This window comes from Myzus persicae, unplaced genomic scaffold, assembly GCF_001856785.1.
Source record: "Myzus persicae strain clone G006 unplaced genomic scaffold, MPER_G0061.0, whole genome shotgun sequence".
NCBI lineage: Eukaryota > Metazoa > Arthropoda > Insecta > Hemiptera > Aphididae > Myzus > Myzus persicae.
Window position 1 is genome coordinate 555,431 of NW_019100615.1, and position 18,151 is coordinate 573,581.

At 30.8% G+C, this 18,151-nt stretch overlaps 1 protein-coding gene and 2 non-coding genes across 7 annotated transcripts in view; all 3 read right to left on the bottom strand.

Moving 5' to 3' along the window:
• Nucleotides 1-18,151, bottom strand: part of LOC111036926 (ADAMTS-like protein 1) — a 98,706-nt gene that overhangs the window by 10,804 nt on the left and 69,751 nt on the right. For 4 of the 5 annotated variants that reach the window (XM_022319254.1, XM_022319226.1, XM_022319221.1 and 1 more), the window contains exons 7-14: nt 8,186-8,284; nt 7,497-7,629; nt 4,077-4,185; nt 3,827-4,015; nt 3,573-3,724; nt 2,699-3,033; nt 1,575-1,867; nt 66-193 (exon numbers count right to left, since the gene is read on the bottom strand). In XM_022319254.1, coding sequence (XP_022174946.1) covers nt 66-193; nt 1,575-1,867; nt 2,699-3,033; nt 3,573-3,724; nt 3,827-4,015; nt 4,077-4,185; nt 7,497-7,629; nt 8,186-8,284 — 1,438 coding nt within the window. The remainder of the gene's footprint in view (nt 1-65; nt 194-1,574; nt 1,868-2,698; nt 3,034-3,572; nt 3,725-3,826; nt 4,016-4,076; nt 4,186-7,496; nt 7,630-8,185; nt 8,285-18,151) is intronic. The other variant, XM_022319235.1, reaches the window with a different exon arrangement.
• On the bottom strand, nt 13,359-13,451 carry Trnay-gua. The gene is made up of 2 exons: nt 13,415-13,451; nt 13,359-13,394 (listed from the first exon to the last, which is right to left on the bottom strand). It is a non-coding gene; the product is annotated as a tRNA-Tyr (tRNA).
• Trnay-gua lies at nt 16,319-16,408 on the bottom strand. Its single transcript is given in 2 exon segments — nt 16,319-16,354; nt 16,372-16,408. It is a non-coding gene; the product is annotated as a tRNA-Tyr (tRNA).

An 18,151-nucleotide genomic window follows, 5' to 3' on the forward strand; every position in this document is an offset into this window, starting at 1 on the left:
ACATACCTAAGCGGCTAAGTAACTAATAACATAATATTTTACTGACGAATTTCCATGTAACATACTTTTACAAGTATAGGTCCCGCGGTCCGAGTATGTGGTGGCCCGGATCTTGAGTATGCCTTTTTTCGATATCCGAACCTTCTTGCCATTTTGCAATAACTGGCCGTCTTTTGACCACTGTATTTTCCCTCTGTAACTCATTAATATTAGTCACTATATGTATTATATACAAATAATAATAGTATTATTGTTCACCGTTCACATTCAGCTGTTCGATACAAAAATATAAAATTTACCATGCTTTCCATATGCTGAATGTATAGTGTATACGTATACAATATATATAAAGATAGGACATAATATTATAACAGTATTATAATCGCAAAACCATGTCGATTAATAGCATTACATTTAATAAATTCTGATCAATTTAAAAAAAAAGGATTTATTATATAAAATTATAAACGTTATAGTAAAATTATTATTTTAAATAATACAGCACGTAAATGACACTAACAATTCTTCGTTTACTCTGACATCTGAATTACATTAAGCTCGTGTGCATAATATTAAGTTAAAACTTTTAACTCATCTTTACACGTAGGAAATACCTACCCGGATCGATTGAATTTACAAAAAATGTCTTTACGTCATCGACATACGAAATAAACTCGCGTTGACCCGACGACCCACGTCCGCGGCGGTCACGTTTCATTTTATGCACCGCGTTCATAATAACAATGGTCTAAAACAATAAGATGAGATAGATATATTATATCCTTTATATTATAACACGAGTTCCCAGAGGGCTATGCCGAGTGCACTTCAGGCCTCAAACTCCGTGTAGACGCGTAGTTTACACCCACTGCATATTCTGTAGACCTTATTTATTATAGTATGACGTCATTGATCATTATTATATTATAATAAAGGCTGGTACGTATAGTAATATGACGTCATAATATGTGCGTATACTGTTATAATATTATGGAAAAGCTTGGAGGCTACAGAAGTGACAAGGGAGGCTTTTGCTTTTCATGTGAGATATCCCGACAAAGTATTTTATAGTAATATTTTCAATATGCAATCAAAAGATTAATACAATATCATATCACTATATATATATTTTGTAAATGATGAGACAGCCTTAGCAGTTGTCCAGGAATTTTCGATAAGCGGGGGTATATTAACCACTATCGTCCCTCCCTGAGCATCCCACTGACGGTGGTTGCTGGTTTGTTTTGTGACAATACCGACTGCGCATACCCACTGACTCTTAAATATGTTTATTGAACAAGATGAAGATCATAGATTTGATTACGAAGAAGATTTTTTTAATACATTAAACCTTTTCATAGCTAAAGATGAATGAAAATTTAATGAAATAATTTATTTTAGAAGTAGTGTTTCGCATTCTTAGAGACATTCATTTATTGTTACCACATAAGTTGAAATATTGAAAATTATATAATACTGTTATAAAATATCTTGCACGTGGTTAGGTTAGGTATTTTGTGGTCTCTCCTGACAAGAGGAGTACCTGCGCACACTTATGATTATACTATAGATACCTCTTGCTGACTGGGCACCGCATCTTCATTTCCACCCCTCGGTACACCGTCGCCTCCCCGCCGACTTTGAGCATGACGTCCTCCTCGGTGGTGGCTTGTTCGTATTTCTGGGCTACATCTGACACCATGACTGCTTCCTGCGTACTGCAAGCGTTCGGGTTGCAGAGCCTGCTATCGAGTGGCTTGTCGGTGCCGCAATCTGTGTCCGGTCGGTTTATGATGTGCCCGTGGGCAATCCTCTGCACACACTCCACCACTCTGGTTTTGACGCCACCGTTACACTTTTTACTACACTATAAAAAGTAAAGAACAGATTCGTTGTTATTCATTGAATGATACGCACAGAGTTAGTTACATGTGAAAATTATAGTGATACCGTACAAATGCAAACTAGGAAACTTACACTACCTTACAGCTCCACTGGGGCATAACATTTAATTAAATGATTCATTTTTTATACCATAAATAACAATATATTTTTTAAATAATATTAATGTTTTAAATTGTATTGTCAAGAAATTGGTACGTTAGTGATAACATAACGATTCATGGACTTAAACTATAAGTGAAATAATATCAAATTGGAAAATGGAGAACAGACACAAAATAAATTAAGAAAATACTTTACTATATGTACAAGTTATAGTGTTTAAAATTCATCTGTGAGTCGCCATGTGGGTCTTAGTGGTGAAAAAAATAAACGAAATTCTTTATTGTTCCTGTATAATATCAAGAAACTTATAACATGATTTTTAACAAAATTAAAATTGTTTCTATTACAACTGCTAAGAAAACATGTCATATAGTGTTAAGTGTCATATTACTCATGTAACCATGATAGACTTAACAATAACGGGCATAATGGACACAGAAGCTTAACTATAAACACAAAATACAAATGAGTTAAAGACAACGATTTGAGTGTTTGGTTTGGAAAATGTATTTAATAATATAGTGTTTAAAATAATATGCAAAATATATAGTTATTATTTGAAACACTATAATATAAAATACATTTTACAGCCGATTTGAAATACGAAGATACATTTAAAAAAAGGTATATTCCAAAATAACTACTCTTAATTTGAAATCCAAGATTTATCACAGCGGTTATGGGAACGTACTTTCGACCATTCGGAAGTCCGCCATTCCGTGGGGCAGTCGATCATGTTGCACTGCTTCCGATCCGTGGGCGGGGGCTGTGGACACATGTTGTTCGGCACTGTAGCTGTGTTTCCTTCGGTCACCTCGTGTATGCAGTTGACCTCACGCATCTGAAGCCCGATGCCACAGCTCTGCGAACACGGCTGGAAGTCGCTAACATTCCACCGGGGTGGGCAGGGTTGGTCGTTGCAAGTCTGCGTCAGTACTTCGGGCTGATCGTTTCGGGAACATAAGTAAGGGGAGACGATTTTCTTGTCCTCTTCACGTTCGCACAATACCAACGATTCTTGTACTCCTATACATGGACACCAAAACAAAAATGATAATAATCGTTTATCAAAAGTTTCAGTATGATGACTGATAATATTATCGTCGTCTATATTATTATTTTCAATTGTCACCGTCTAAAAATACTCTTTACTTAAAACTGTACACAACTCGAAGCCTCAATTTTTCACTACTATAAAACACATAATACGATTTACAATACCTTTTTGACCTTTGGTCACTATAATATTATATTATTATATAATTTAAACTAATTCAAATTTTGTTATGAAACCGCGTTTTACGCAGACACCAGACGTACGTATATTATAGCTGAAGCACAGCGTTTTACTAAGAATACACAAACATAATAATATTATTTATAACTCAATAACGCTAAAAGAATGTACAGACGTACAATATTTTTTTAAATAATACAACAATTGTAATAATATTGAAAATATCAAAATATTATTATTGTAATAAATTGATATTTTTTTTCACTATTAAAACCAGCAATTAATCGCTTATCGTAACCTTATATGGTCCAGGCAATACAAATCTAACCTCCAAGACAAGAAGCACTGCAATGCGTAAAGCCTTCTCTTTTCCAAGAGTATGTTTTACCAAACGAACCGGGGGCGACTTTCGGTGGATTGAAATCATCGGAGCTGGCGTCTGCGTATCCATCCCTGATGGACCTCTCATTTTGATCAAATCTGAAATCAAGGGTACAATATTATTGGTCACGAGACATTATATTAATATTATGATGAGCTCGTATAGTTTTTTTTAAAAAACATATCGGTGACATGGTTTACATTTTGTTCAACGAGCAGGGCACCGAGAAGCATTTTTCCACCTCCGGTGGTTTGGGACCGACGCACGCATCGTCTGTTAACTTCGTCATGATCTGAGTGTAATCTAAATGAGCTTTGCAGTACACTTTTCTCGTCCTGATACCATCGCCGCACGTGACGCTGCATGGGCTCCAATTGTCGGAAACGAACCTAAACATATTATCAGTTAAATAAATCGTCATGCCAGCGAATGTGGGCGCTAAAAGTTTACAGTGTGTGTGGAGAAGTTTTTTGTTGGCCGATCAATCGCTGAGCGTGGGCTTGTGAAAAACTCGATTTGGACGACACTTGGAAATCCGAGTCTGCGTCGAAATTTTCGTCTATAACATCACGCGTGGCAAAACAAACACGACGTTAAGTAACAATAGCAAGTAAAATAAACAACTGAAAACACGATACTTTGATTTATTATGTTGGTCAAGAAGAGTATTATATTTTTTTTAACTATTATTTTTGGAAATAATATAAAGTTTTATAGAACAATTTTTCAGCATTTTACCGATCAATATTTTACTGTCCCATTGTTTCTTTGAATTTCATAAATAAATACCAAAACCAATTCGTTTATTGAGAAGATGATACAATTATAATATAGTATACAAATATAGTATTCTACCACTGGAATTTTACAACTTTCGTTCGACAAAATAATTATTTTTCATGTGCAATAATAATATAAATATTATGAGAATTTTAAACCGTAAGTGAATTTAAAATCACTGCAAAGGACATTAAAATATTTTAAAGTAATAGTCATACATCATATTTACACAACGCAGTGGTAATAGTACACCTCGACAGGCAAACACTTTAATTAGACCTCTGGCTTTTTAACCAAAAAATGTAAAGATATAACATTCTGAGTGAATGTACAATTATAAAACGTAATAATACTTATTTTTGGAAGCTTACTATTCTTAAAATGTGAATCATTTATAACGAAAATTTAATCATTTGAACTTTTGAAGCAGATGACACAATTAGTTAAAAATGTTAAAACCTTCGCTCAAAATATTAAAGTTTAGACTTCTGTTTGTTCAATATAATTATTAATCAGTATAGATAGTAATGTAGTGTAGGTACATATATTAAACATTTCAAACAACGCATCAATATATTAAAGACTTTTGTGTTAGAAGATTATCTATCTCATTTATAAAACGAGTGATTGATAAATACTGTTTATAATGTTTTGCACTAAAAATGTTCAAAAAATGCAATTGAAATATTACCAAAATATTTTCTAAATTCGCTAGAGAAAATACATGGGGAAACGTTATAACATTATGTGTATAAGGAATTATTAAACATATGCAGTATCTATGTCGTTAATAATTGTTACGAATTCTTACATTTTTAAATACGCCTACTTTTTTTTTCAAAATTTCAATTATAGAATGAAATAATATGAAAACTCAAACTTTTTATTTAACTTTACAAAACAAATGTTTATATCATCTTAAATATTCTGCATGCTGCAGTCTCCACAAAAAAACAAAACATGCGAATGCAAGAAGTCCTGAACATTATCGATAAATTTCATATTATATACGGCACTTAGCTATAAAATGTATCTATGTAAAAGCACAAACAAACGTTTATTGTAGAACAACAAAATTGATGTATTATATGTGTTAACTGAATATGATAAAATATGATTAAAGTACTTGGTATTCAGTTCTAATCTAGAAAAAAAATTTAAATTTACAGGACATATTTGCGGTATTGATCAATGGGATGACTACGTGACATATACCGTATACGTAACCTAATAGTTTATTACGTTACCTAACCCTTCGAGCGATATATTATAATATATTATATTATACGGTAATCTAAATAATAAGTTCTCGCCCCTGTCATATTAAACCCGACCCACTCGCATCTACTGTGTGGAGGTGCGTCTATACAGAGATTATATAGGTAAGCATATAATATACAACATAATATATTATTTTATTTTATACCTATACATAATATACGCATGTTGGTTTAAAATATATAGCCTTGATCGAGTATTTCGGCGAAGGGAAAAACAAATTACGAGATTCGGGATTGTTTGGTCAGAGTGAAGATTGAACGCGTAAAAGTGTTATTTTTACTACAAATGAATGGAACGGCCCAATAAAAACGATATGGGGAATGATTCGATTAGCCTTCGAGCAAATTTCACGACTGTTATGACCGGCCAGGCTAAACTTGCACGGTTCCTCGGGCGTTATAACACTTATACTTTTTTTAAGGCCTCGGTGCGAAGGCGGAAAGGGTTTATGCGCGTCGAGCCGAGCGGGTTTATATCGATATCGACCGATATAATACAGCTAGTAGTATGAAAAAATGTAATTTAAAATCGCCGTTTTACTACCGCCGTCGTGGTTTTGTAATCGAAAATAAAACGGACTTTAACCGATCTCCGTGTTTTATGATTATATTTATTCACGTCGAAGGTCTCTTCGGGCTGGGTCGTATACATATTATTATATACATCACACATTGTGTGTGCGGAGTGGGCGATGCTATTTCATCCGTTCAATAATAAATTCGTTTGGGTATCTCGACGAGATTTTTCCCACGACAAATCGAGGCCGAATGCAACGACGGCGACACATTGAATTTTCCATTTTTTGACATGCACCCCCGCCAGTCCAGCTGTCGGCATACATGTCGGGTGACTTTCAAAATGAAAAGTATCGTTCCCGTGGGGCGCATTCCCCTCAAAATAAACACAAACCACACACCACCGATCGTGTATACATATATGTAACTTCAACGACGAGCGAATTTATCTTCGGACCATTATTCGACCGCTTGTCACAAGTCCCCCGCGCCGTCCAATGGTAGGAAAAATACCTCGCCACATGTATACACAGAAACGAACGTATAATATAATGTTCTCGTACTTATTACGACATTATAATATATCGTTTTTATAGTTATATATAGTGTACACGAAAGTTTCCCGAGCCGTTAGGTCTCGTGGTCTGCAGCACAACAATCACTTGGTTACAGGACATATTATGGTTACCGAGTTCTTGTGACCAGAATATAAAAGATATTGACACGGTGGTATGTGGTTCCAGCAGGGTGGTACTACACTGATGGATCGACAATCACGTAACAATGAGTGGAGTCCGGGGGGGGGGGAGGCGACTTCATTCACACGTATCGGAGACACGGCTGCTCTTATCGGGTTGTTTGGGGCGTTTTTAAAGCTCACGTCTACGAATAACCAATGACGAACCATATTGAAGCAGCACTTGTAGAAGAAATTCGTAGCGTTATTGGTGAACTTGAACCTACAGTGATGTGTCCACGGTGAGTGATTGTCAATTTTTTGGCCAGAATTGAAAATCGCCATCGAAGCCAAGGCGGATGTATATTATTGTTTCCGATATTATTTACCTACATAAATGGGGGGGTATATTCTACATGTTTACAAATTTTGCTATGTTTAAGTCAAGTTTTCCGAATTAAAGTTTTAACAAAATTAAATCCGGCGTTCTTAATAAAATTGCACTCTGAATAGTGGGTAGGTATAGGTAATAACCACGGTTAGTAGATGACCGTGGTAATAACATAAATAAGTATAATAAAATATGATATAATGTATTTTATTTTTTACTGAACTTACGGTAACATGGCAAGCTCGCTGAACAAGTCTTGGTCCTCCTGGGCTCGGTCATCGGGTCACAAGTCAGATACTTTTGTTTAGATTTGCAAGTAATGTTCCTGATCTGCATTCCCTCGCCACAAGTCGCCGAACACTGCAATACATTTAACGGTGAGTGAACAAGACAATTGGCTATGTATACGATTTCAATATATTATCAGAGACATTAAAAAACTGCATGTATTGTATTCTTCGAGGGCATAACAATATTATGTTTGTATTAAAATGTATATGAGACGGCGGGGATAAACCGGATCTGGATGAACCCAAATAATCCGGAATAAAATATAGGCAACGTCTTTCAACGGAAACCCTAAAATTGCTTTTAGATACATATCAGAAAATATAAATAGATTTCTTAACTCTAAATATCCTAATACCGGTCAAGAATACTTAAAAAAATATAAATAATTATAGGATCGTTTTTCAAGGTCGTTTTTTCGTACCTACATTAGACAATACAATTTATTATATTGGTATGACATGGAATGCGATTTGAGTGCATCCATATTATTGTAAAGGACACTCGAATTGTATCGGATGCATAGTAATAAACCCTACCCAGAGATTTTTAAGGTGATTCGTGTGCACCGCTCTCAACAGAAATAAGTAGCTTACTAGTTAATATTTTAATATCACGCTCTACTTACTTTGGACCATTCGCCTGTTGACCAGTCGGAATAACACGGTTGGATGTTGCACTGTTCTTGAATTTTAGGTTTGTGCCCATGACACATGTGATGCCATACCTGTAACGTAAAAAATATTATAACTTAATTACTGAACTGAATCAAATAATAATATTTGACAACACGACGCATTTTATATAAGTAATATTGTCGACAGCCACCATCAATAAGTAATAATGTATATTATATTTATAGTTGTCATTAAAAACGAATATTAATATTCTCTTGATAAATTGATGATAAAGGTAGTATCAGTATATTTTGATTACATAATATAAGTAGGTATACTTTGTGGAGTTTCCTCGATTTTTTAATAGGAGAAGATATTGTAAACATGTAAGTAATCATACATTTTAATAAATATTGGAGTTAAAACAAATGCACTTATATTGAAGGATAAGGCCAAAAGCTATACGTATCACATTTTATAGTTTTGAAAATGGACAATATTTCCAAAAAAAATTAGAAAACTTTTTTAAATAATTGGAATATTTTGGCTTTTTCAAAATTTGGAAAACAATTATCTTCCAAAGTAGTTAGATACGGCTAGATTACAATTATTAGGAATGGTATATCGCAAATATGAGTAAATTTTTATAGTTTATAGTCTGTTTTGTAGATTTGCTCATTATAAACATTTAATGCATTTTGATACATACTATTTCGTTTGGAAATTATGTTCCTGAATCATCTAGAAACTCTTTTCCGTATTATCCTCTTTAAGTATTAAAGCCACCCAAAAATTTGACTTCCAGGAAAAATGTTCCTTTCGGACCCCCCTAAATACGGCCCTGACCCCAATTAGAGGTTGCATTACATCATTATTTTTCTTAGAGATACTGCGGTTATTGAATAGTTTATAGGTAAGTGTTCAAACAATAAAAACGAAGAACACAATTATATTGAATACAGTGCCCTCTTTATCCTCACCTATGCTATATTCTAATACAATTTATCATCGTGTAAACAGATTAATCAAATAAAATATTGTAATATCCACAACTAATGTAATTATTAATAGTGATTTTTATTTTTAATATTATTACAGTTCAAAACAAGTGCAGTGCTAATTAATAATGTACTACGACTGCAGTCAAAGTGAACAACCGACCCCGCCGTACCCTACTGAAATATTCTATCTCGAGTGAACTAAAACAACGACAACGATATAATAATAAAAATAATAAATATAAAAAGTAAGGAAAAAACCGACGAAAATAAATTACAGTAAAAATTCTCGTTCGAGAATGTTCAATGAAAAATATTCTTAAGTCTGTATTTTTCGAATCCAGCCAAAACGTATATTGTTCATATATTTCATTTCACAACGTGTTATAATAAATATGTTAATGTGTCAACCTCAACAACAAATCGTCTACAATAACATGTTTTCCGTTGACAAACTTCCATTCTCAGATGAACTCCACAATAGGTAGGTACTCAAGACTACCTGCAACGACCGACTCGCAAACTTTCACAAAACGAAATAAACAAAAACGTATGATTTTGATTCGAATTATTATCATCTATCATTATACATTATAGGAGATGATTCACCAGTCAGGATGCTCAACACGACAACACCTTTTTCTTTTTCAATAATACAGTTATTTAAAATATGATTTTTAGAATTTGTAAACATATTTAACGTCTTAACGACTATATTTTCAAATTCTTAAGTTTTTTTGTGGTACTTAAAGATTGTTTAATTTATTTATGTTAATGTTCATAAAAATGTTCAAATTACCTAAAGTGAATGTTACATATATTTTATATTTTTGTACTGTCATTTTTAAGGAATTGTATCCTTAATACAAACTGTTTAGTTTAATAATTGAAAAATTACTTTGCATTTGGTAAATCTACTAAATTATTTACAGTAAAAATGGGGTTCAGATTTAAAAAAAAAACGGAAGTTTATATTACCACAGGACACTCTTTCAGTAAAGAGTAGTAAAATCTCAAGAATTTGAAAATAATGTTTTATTATAATAGTATGAACATGTTAAAAAATTATAAAAATCAGAACATGAATAAATAAATTATTAGATGACAAAATAGGTTTGAGAATTGCTGGGTTAATCACCCAGTATAATACCCCACTGATTTTCACAATAAAAACGAACGGTCGCAAATACAGTATGTCATATTTCCACTTATTATTATACATGCATATTATATAAATATTATTTCAACAATTTATTATGAATATAACTTTAGCAATTATCTTATAGCTGCTCTATAAACCAACAGTGTGCTCAACGTAATTTATAACATCAGTAAACTCATCGAAAATGGTTTTATTTATTTAGTTTTCATATAGAAAGTAAAAAGGTTTTTTTTAGTCATTTATGTGGTAGTTGATCGGTAGTATTAAATGTACATAATTTGAAGCTTATTATAATACTACAGTCCATTAATATTATGACTCATAAATTGTTATGATACTGTGCCACAGGTACAATTTTAAACGCGTCTACTCCAGTTTTTAACTGTCACAGTTCAAGACTTTTCCAAATAATTAAAATTAGAATAATTGTTTCCGTTGCCTGGATGAATTGGAATCACTCGTGGATAACAACAAAAAACGAGAATTTTGAAACGTGCGATTTATTGTATGCAATGATGTAATATGCGTGTTTCGAGTAGGTTTTTCCGGATTAGAATGAGATTGACGCGTGCAGTTTCATTTGGAAAAGAGTGCTGAAACTTATTTTACACATTACACATATCATTTATTTTAATAGATATACAGCCAATATAATAAATATAATTAAACGCCCATCATTAACATTTTTAAATATTTAAATTATAAATATGTATTTTGTGGTTTGATATTTAAAAGTACGAAGTATTATAAAAAAAACCTATTACCTATATTTTAAGTATTTATACAATAAATATTATAGACATTTGTCTGTTAACATTGTCTCCATTCAATTCATAATAAAATAATATTTAATCATTATACAACAATATTTGTACGTATACCATACCTACTTAGGAAAATTTTCGTTCTAAATAAGTAACAACTCTCATAGAAAGGTAAGTATTTAAAAGTTTTTTTAATGTATTTATTTTACATAAATTTTCATTCGGTTTTTAAGAGACCTTTAGTTTAATAAAATATAGCAGCTTAATATTGTTTCCATAAAATGTTTAATATTTTACAACAATTAGTATTTTGATAATTTAATAACAAGTCACAAAAATAATGGTTGTAACTCTTAAATATTATTTGTAAATTGCTGTAATGAAATTTAAAATAGGTTAAAAGAGTATATTTTTTTTATTTTCATTATAATTGCCTATATAGTGCCCCTGATTAGCCCTTAGGACAATAACTGTGTTGAGCTCCTCCAAAGACCTACAGTCATGAATTGGGGATTTCGTGTCAATTATTCTAATCTTAAAAGGACGTGCCTGCTCCTTATACAATTGGCTGCACTTTTATTAAATTATATAATTAAAAAGATTATATTGTTAAATGAAAACTTTTATTATTAATTGTATTTTGTACGAAATATCTCAAACGCTTGGAGCTTCGAGTGTAGACACGTTTATTGAGTTTTATGATACACTACAAAATATGCCACTGTGGAAATGTGGCCAGTATAATTTTTGATTTTATCGAAATAAATATTTTTCGTAACTGTTTATTAGTGTAATACGGGATACAGTCAATTGGTCGTGGTAAAATTGGTCACTCGTAATTGATATTAGTCTTTTGGAATTTGATGTCAAATAAATTGGTCACTCGTAATGGGTCGTCAAAAAAAAAAAAAAAATTATTTTATTGTAAGCCAGGCGATATTGCGTAGGAAATACAAAGAATATGTTTAAACAATATCTTTTAAATGTTCAATAGAAACTAATAATATACCTATACTATTCAACATTTTTCTATGATTATCAGTATTTTTCATTGGAATTTAAAAATGTCTAGTGTATTCCCCAAAGTATTTCGGCCTTCGGGCAAGTTTACGATTCATTGCGAACCAAGCGTTATCGTTATAAGAATATTAAACATTTTTTTTAAATTTGCCTATGATTATTAGTATTAACTGTCATTGAAATTTAAAAATGTCTTATGCATTTTCCTTTGACGTACATTTACCTGCAGGTCACGATAAAAGAATCACCCTGTATTATCATGTGGTAATAAAATATAATATACCTACGTATCCACGTGACTTTACTCTAGTTTAGTTCAAACACTAGAGGAGGCCGACTGTGCTAATTGTAAATCCGAGCGGCATACGATACTGTAAGCCCCCCATAATAGCGTCATTGAGCTAGAGTTATATAGATCTCGAGGTAGGTACTTGCCCGAATTCAAAACACGGCATGTAGTATTCGCATAAAATATAAATGTAAAATGTATATAATAATTTAATACAATAATAGTGAACTTGACCGCATACGTCATCGTATAAATTATTTTATGCACGTCAACCATAATATGCAGTAGGTAGATGAGGGAACGATATTTTACGTATGTAAATGGTAAAATATATGCTCCAGTACTGTGTTTTTAGAACTTTTTCATTTTATTTTAATTCCCTAGTATGTAATATTAATTATTATGTACCAATACCTCAATAATCGTTTTATTACTGCAATTATTATTTAATCATTTATAAATAAACGTACTTTGCAGGATTTGATTGAAAGCAACTCTTTATTTATTAAGTTAATATCAATAAAAATCAACTATGTTAAAAGTTAAGTCAATAAAAATGAAATCCCATTAAGTTTAAAGTTTCAAATTCACTTAACTTTTTAACTCGTTTATGCTCAAAATTAAATTTATTATTGCGTGTATAATATGACCGTAGGTATAGATATTATAATTCAAAATGTCACATGACTCCCCGTCATACATTAAAAAGAGAAAAAAAAGTTCCCAAGTACGCTTGTTACAAACTTTTACAGCCTTACTTTTTGATAATAATCAATTTAAACACCCTTACTGCAGAAATACCGTCGAAATCGATGCTTTTAAATGACGACGGTGACGATCCGACAACCGGATATAAATAATAGTAATACAGTTATAATAAAAATATTATTATTTTTTTTGCTCGTAAACGATAAAAATGTCCGCACAAACGAATTGAAAAAAAAAATTGCTTCCTTCGGGCCGGATTTGAACCAGCGACCTATGGATATCTATGATCAAATTAAACACTACAGTCCACCGCTCTACCAACTGAGCTACCGAAGGATGGAGACCGGGTGGCTCGTTAATGCACTTAAGCAATTTGTTCGTACTTTCACCGGTTCGCACGATGCACGTATAATATTATGCATTTTAAATAATAATATTCGAGCATGCGTCCTGCAATATACTTTATCGATGTATCGATATAACTTAATAATATGCGTAGCACCTGTTTGACGGCTATCGACTTCACAATGTTAGCAGAGAAATTATTTGGGCTAAAAAATATGGTGCTCAAGGCTTTTTGATGGATTTAGGCAGTAGGTATGTATTGATTATAATTGCATAGTGCAACATTAAATGATTATAATTATTACATAATATAACATATTTATTATAGAGTACATAGACCATTCAAACAATGAAACATTGAGATTAAGACTAAGCTTTGGGTGCACCTGAATAAATTTAGTTAAATTGTAATGGTATAATATTATATTTAAATAAGTATTGACATAATCATAAAAATAGTTATAAATCTACATATTTTATTATCGTGGTATTATGTTCGTTACTACAAGAAGGTTGTTGACCTTGGATAATACATGCTTGGCCCTCCCCCTAATTCACATCCCTCTATGAATAAGCGTGTGGCTACGTTCATGTAATAGAATCATGCATATAACATGTACATTGTACGTATTATAGTCAAAGTATTGTCCGTAGAATCGGTTTTTGAGTTTTGATCGAAACGTATATCAAATCGCGTTTTGTTCGACAACAATAAATCCAATGTACGCGAGTATTCCAAATATATCAAAAATACTTTTCGTATAGTTTGCGTTAAACTCGACGTATAAATAACGGCCAATCTGCAATAAATAATAAAAAGTTTAGTGATTTTTTTCCGTAGTAGAATTCGTAACGTGATTCGTAAATACAATGTTTACCACGACGTTATCGCCGAGATTAAAAAAACAAAATGGTATTTTTATAAAGTTATTAGTTATTAGGTATAAATAAAACGCTTTTGTGTTTAAATATTATCAAAACTGTACACAACGATAATATTATAATAATATTATTGTACATCTATACGTGCAGTAAACGGTTACTTACAGTATTAATAATTGTGTACCTTTTTCAAGTCATTAATTCTATATATAGTTTTTAAAGATGGTGCCGATTTCTCATACAACTCATATCATAATTAATAATTATTATTATATGTTTGAGGTATTGACTTTTGTAATTAGTCTACCAGTGGCATATTTATGGGATGGGAGGGCAATAGGGGCATTCCCCCCCAAAAAATACGCTTTTATTTTTTTGCTCAGTGCATATTTATTTTTTATTGTAATATTAATATGTTTTCAACAATATATTCGTTTGGACATTCAGTATAATTTAAGTTATAACTTGTCAACTTATTAACTTTCTTATCTTTTAAAGTTGGGTATTTGATATCCCCCCTCCAAAAAAAAAGGTTCACAGTTACGCCACTATAGTTTACTACAGTAATTCCTGTATAAAAGTACTATATTACTTCAACATTATTGTCTCTCCGTTTCTGAAGACTAGGTGGTGACTAGGAAAGGAAAGAAATTATATTTTTGTAGAGATAGAAAATATAAAGTTCCTCATTATATTAAAATTTAAAATAATGGGTAGCAGATTTCTATTTAAAAGGGACATATTATATCCGTGTCTATATACCAAAGTGGGAGTTCTATATCTATCAAATTACAAATTCATTAAACCCGAAGTAAAAGATTGATAAATCTAAAACCTAACCGAATTGTTATTATTATTATTATCATCATGACTTCTATCATTTTATTTTTTAATATTATAATAGGTATATCATATAACATCATATATATATAATATATATATACAATATATCATATTGTTTATTATTATTTACACAATACACCATTATATAGAATTTGTAAATCTGCTATGGTATAATAAAAAAGCTCCTTATTTGTTAACTGGTATTGTATTTGATACTTCAAATATAACAATACGAGATAAACAACAATATTATATAATATTATTGTTATTTATTATGTTGACTGTATATTATATTATATTATAAATATTTAATATTAGGTACCAATATATATGTAATATGTTATACTATAAATATAAATAGTATAATATATCTACTATATAGTATACTATGATTATGTGTACATCCGACATCGTACCTAAGGATCAATATGCCTATTGTTCAATTAACCGTATTGTAATTAAACCCATGAACAATAATTTGTATAGGTACTAGGTAGTAGGTAGTATATTGATATATGTATAAAGGTAACTGGTAAGGTATTTTATACAATAAGAAATATTTAGTTAATTAAGTTTAATCATACAAGTATTCAATGCCCTCGACTTTTTAAATATGAGTGAATTTATAATATTATATACATTATTTTGATCATTACATTATAAATAATTTATCATACCTACTCATGTGATAAATTATAAGCAAGTAAATAGATAACAGTATCGTTGAAAATTAATTTACATTATTATTTAAAAATGTAATGTAATAAATAATAATAAACCCAATTCAAACAAAACTATTCTTTACTTGAAAGAATGTGAGAAAACATTTACCATTGGCTTACAGGTCTTGTAATTTTTTCATAAAATTAAGAAAAACGTCCTAATTTTAATCATTCGTCATTAGTCAATACAAGTTAAGTGTATACTATACAATTCCGAATAATTAAAATCGAAGTGGTACTATGACCACACTATGACCACTGTATGAACACTTGTATATTTTTTTTTTTGTGTTATGTAATCAAAAACTTGTTTCTTCGATTTTGGTAAAATTATAAATTATAATGTATTTGTGAATAAATAATGAAACAATTTTCTAATAAAAACTGGAGAAAATGGGCAAAAAACATTCTTCCTTCGGGCCGGATTTGAACCAGCGACCTATGGATATCTATGATTTTATACACTACAGTCCACCGCTCTACCAACTGAGCTACCGAAGGTTGATAGCGAAGGGACGATTTTACGCTTTATAACACATTATCTTATATGTAATAAGATCATAATATTTTAATATTATATTATGATTATGATTATTTACATTCCTAAATAGATATTATTGACTTTTGTACTAATTTAATATAATTATTCTAGCAATAATAGTATTTTAGTACTTACATAGGTAGGTAAATATCACGGATATAGATACTATATCCGTGGTTAATATTAAGGAAGTACCTACCTAAATGATAAGTTGAATGTTGATAATGATAAACATTTATATTTTATACAAACTGACTAAAGGTACTATAAATTATAATATACTATATATTTTTATAAGTACCTACCTCAAAGGTACCCACCTAATTAATTTTTGAAGTGGGTTGTGCTTAGATGTACTTTTTTATTTTAAATTACCTACATAGGTACCAAATATTTTACCTATATGAGCAATCATAATACAATATGTCAATATATTATGTACCTAGAGTGACTTTCATTTATTTAAAGTTATGTATGTAGGTACCTACAGACTCCCTAAATGTTTTTATGGGCCTTATAAGTATTATTTAACTAATATAAAATATAATATATATAATATTAAAAATTTTAAATATCAAAATTTCAAAAATTACAAATTTATTCTCCTGAACTCCAGGACCAACAGCCCCTCTCCTTCTTGTGCTGCCCTGCTAACTTATAAGTCATAGTGACATAGTCCATGATAAATATTAATAGTAGGTACTTCAGTATACTCTTAGGTACCGCATTTTTTTTTTTTGAGCACACCTACTCAGCCCTTATTTTTCAAAAAAAATTGTAAGTACAACACTTTTTTGTTTACAATGATATGATACAGTGACTAGGTACCACATATTTATAATTTTTTTAACATTAATTCTTTTTTTAAAATCAAACTACACAATATTGTTTGGTAACTATCAAACAATTTTTATTTTACAAACTTAAAAAAATATACTCATGAAATGTAATTATATAACTATATAAGTCTAAAAACAAATGACACTATTTACATAAAAAAAATACTTTTTTTGTAATAGGTACATTTCTTTGTGCAAGTGGATGAACTTAATACATAATAATGCAGTTTATTGTTAGAAAGCCATTATATAACAACTGCAGGATGAGGATTAAAATTGGAAAGATTCCATAATATATTTAATTTAATATAAATTATAAAGTTAATTTTTTCATAGTTTTTAGAAACACGGTATTTATCATAAATAGTAATACATGCAGCATATACTCAACTGCTATAATAAGAGGGTGGGTGTTTATGCTATCTCCAGTTCTTCACTCCCAAGTCCTCGGTTTCATATAATAAATTGTTACGAAAATGTTTGAATAACGTGGCCTTCTCCGGCCTTGCGAGTTCTAGGAGTGTTTTATAATATACTTTTAGGACTGCTATGAGTTCGACTCTAAATAGTTCGACTTATTTATATCCATAGACATGTAGGTATACAGTTAAATTTCGACGACTCGGATATTTTTCTTGTCCTTTGTAGTGTTTTAAAATGTGTTTAAGGTATATAGCTCGAAAAATGCAATATAAGTTGAATGTATTTGAATTTCCATTAAGATTTGAGTTATTGAAACTCAATTGTGTATGAATGCTAGTGTGATAGATATATAATGTGTGACGCAATGATGACCATAAATTATTTGATTCTTAGACATTTTTTTCTGTATAATTTGGTAGTCATGGGATCATATGTTTATGT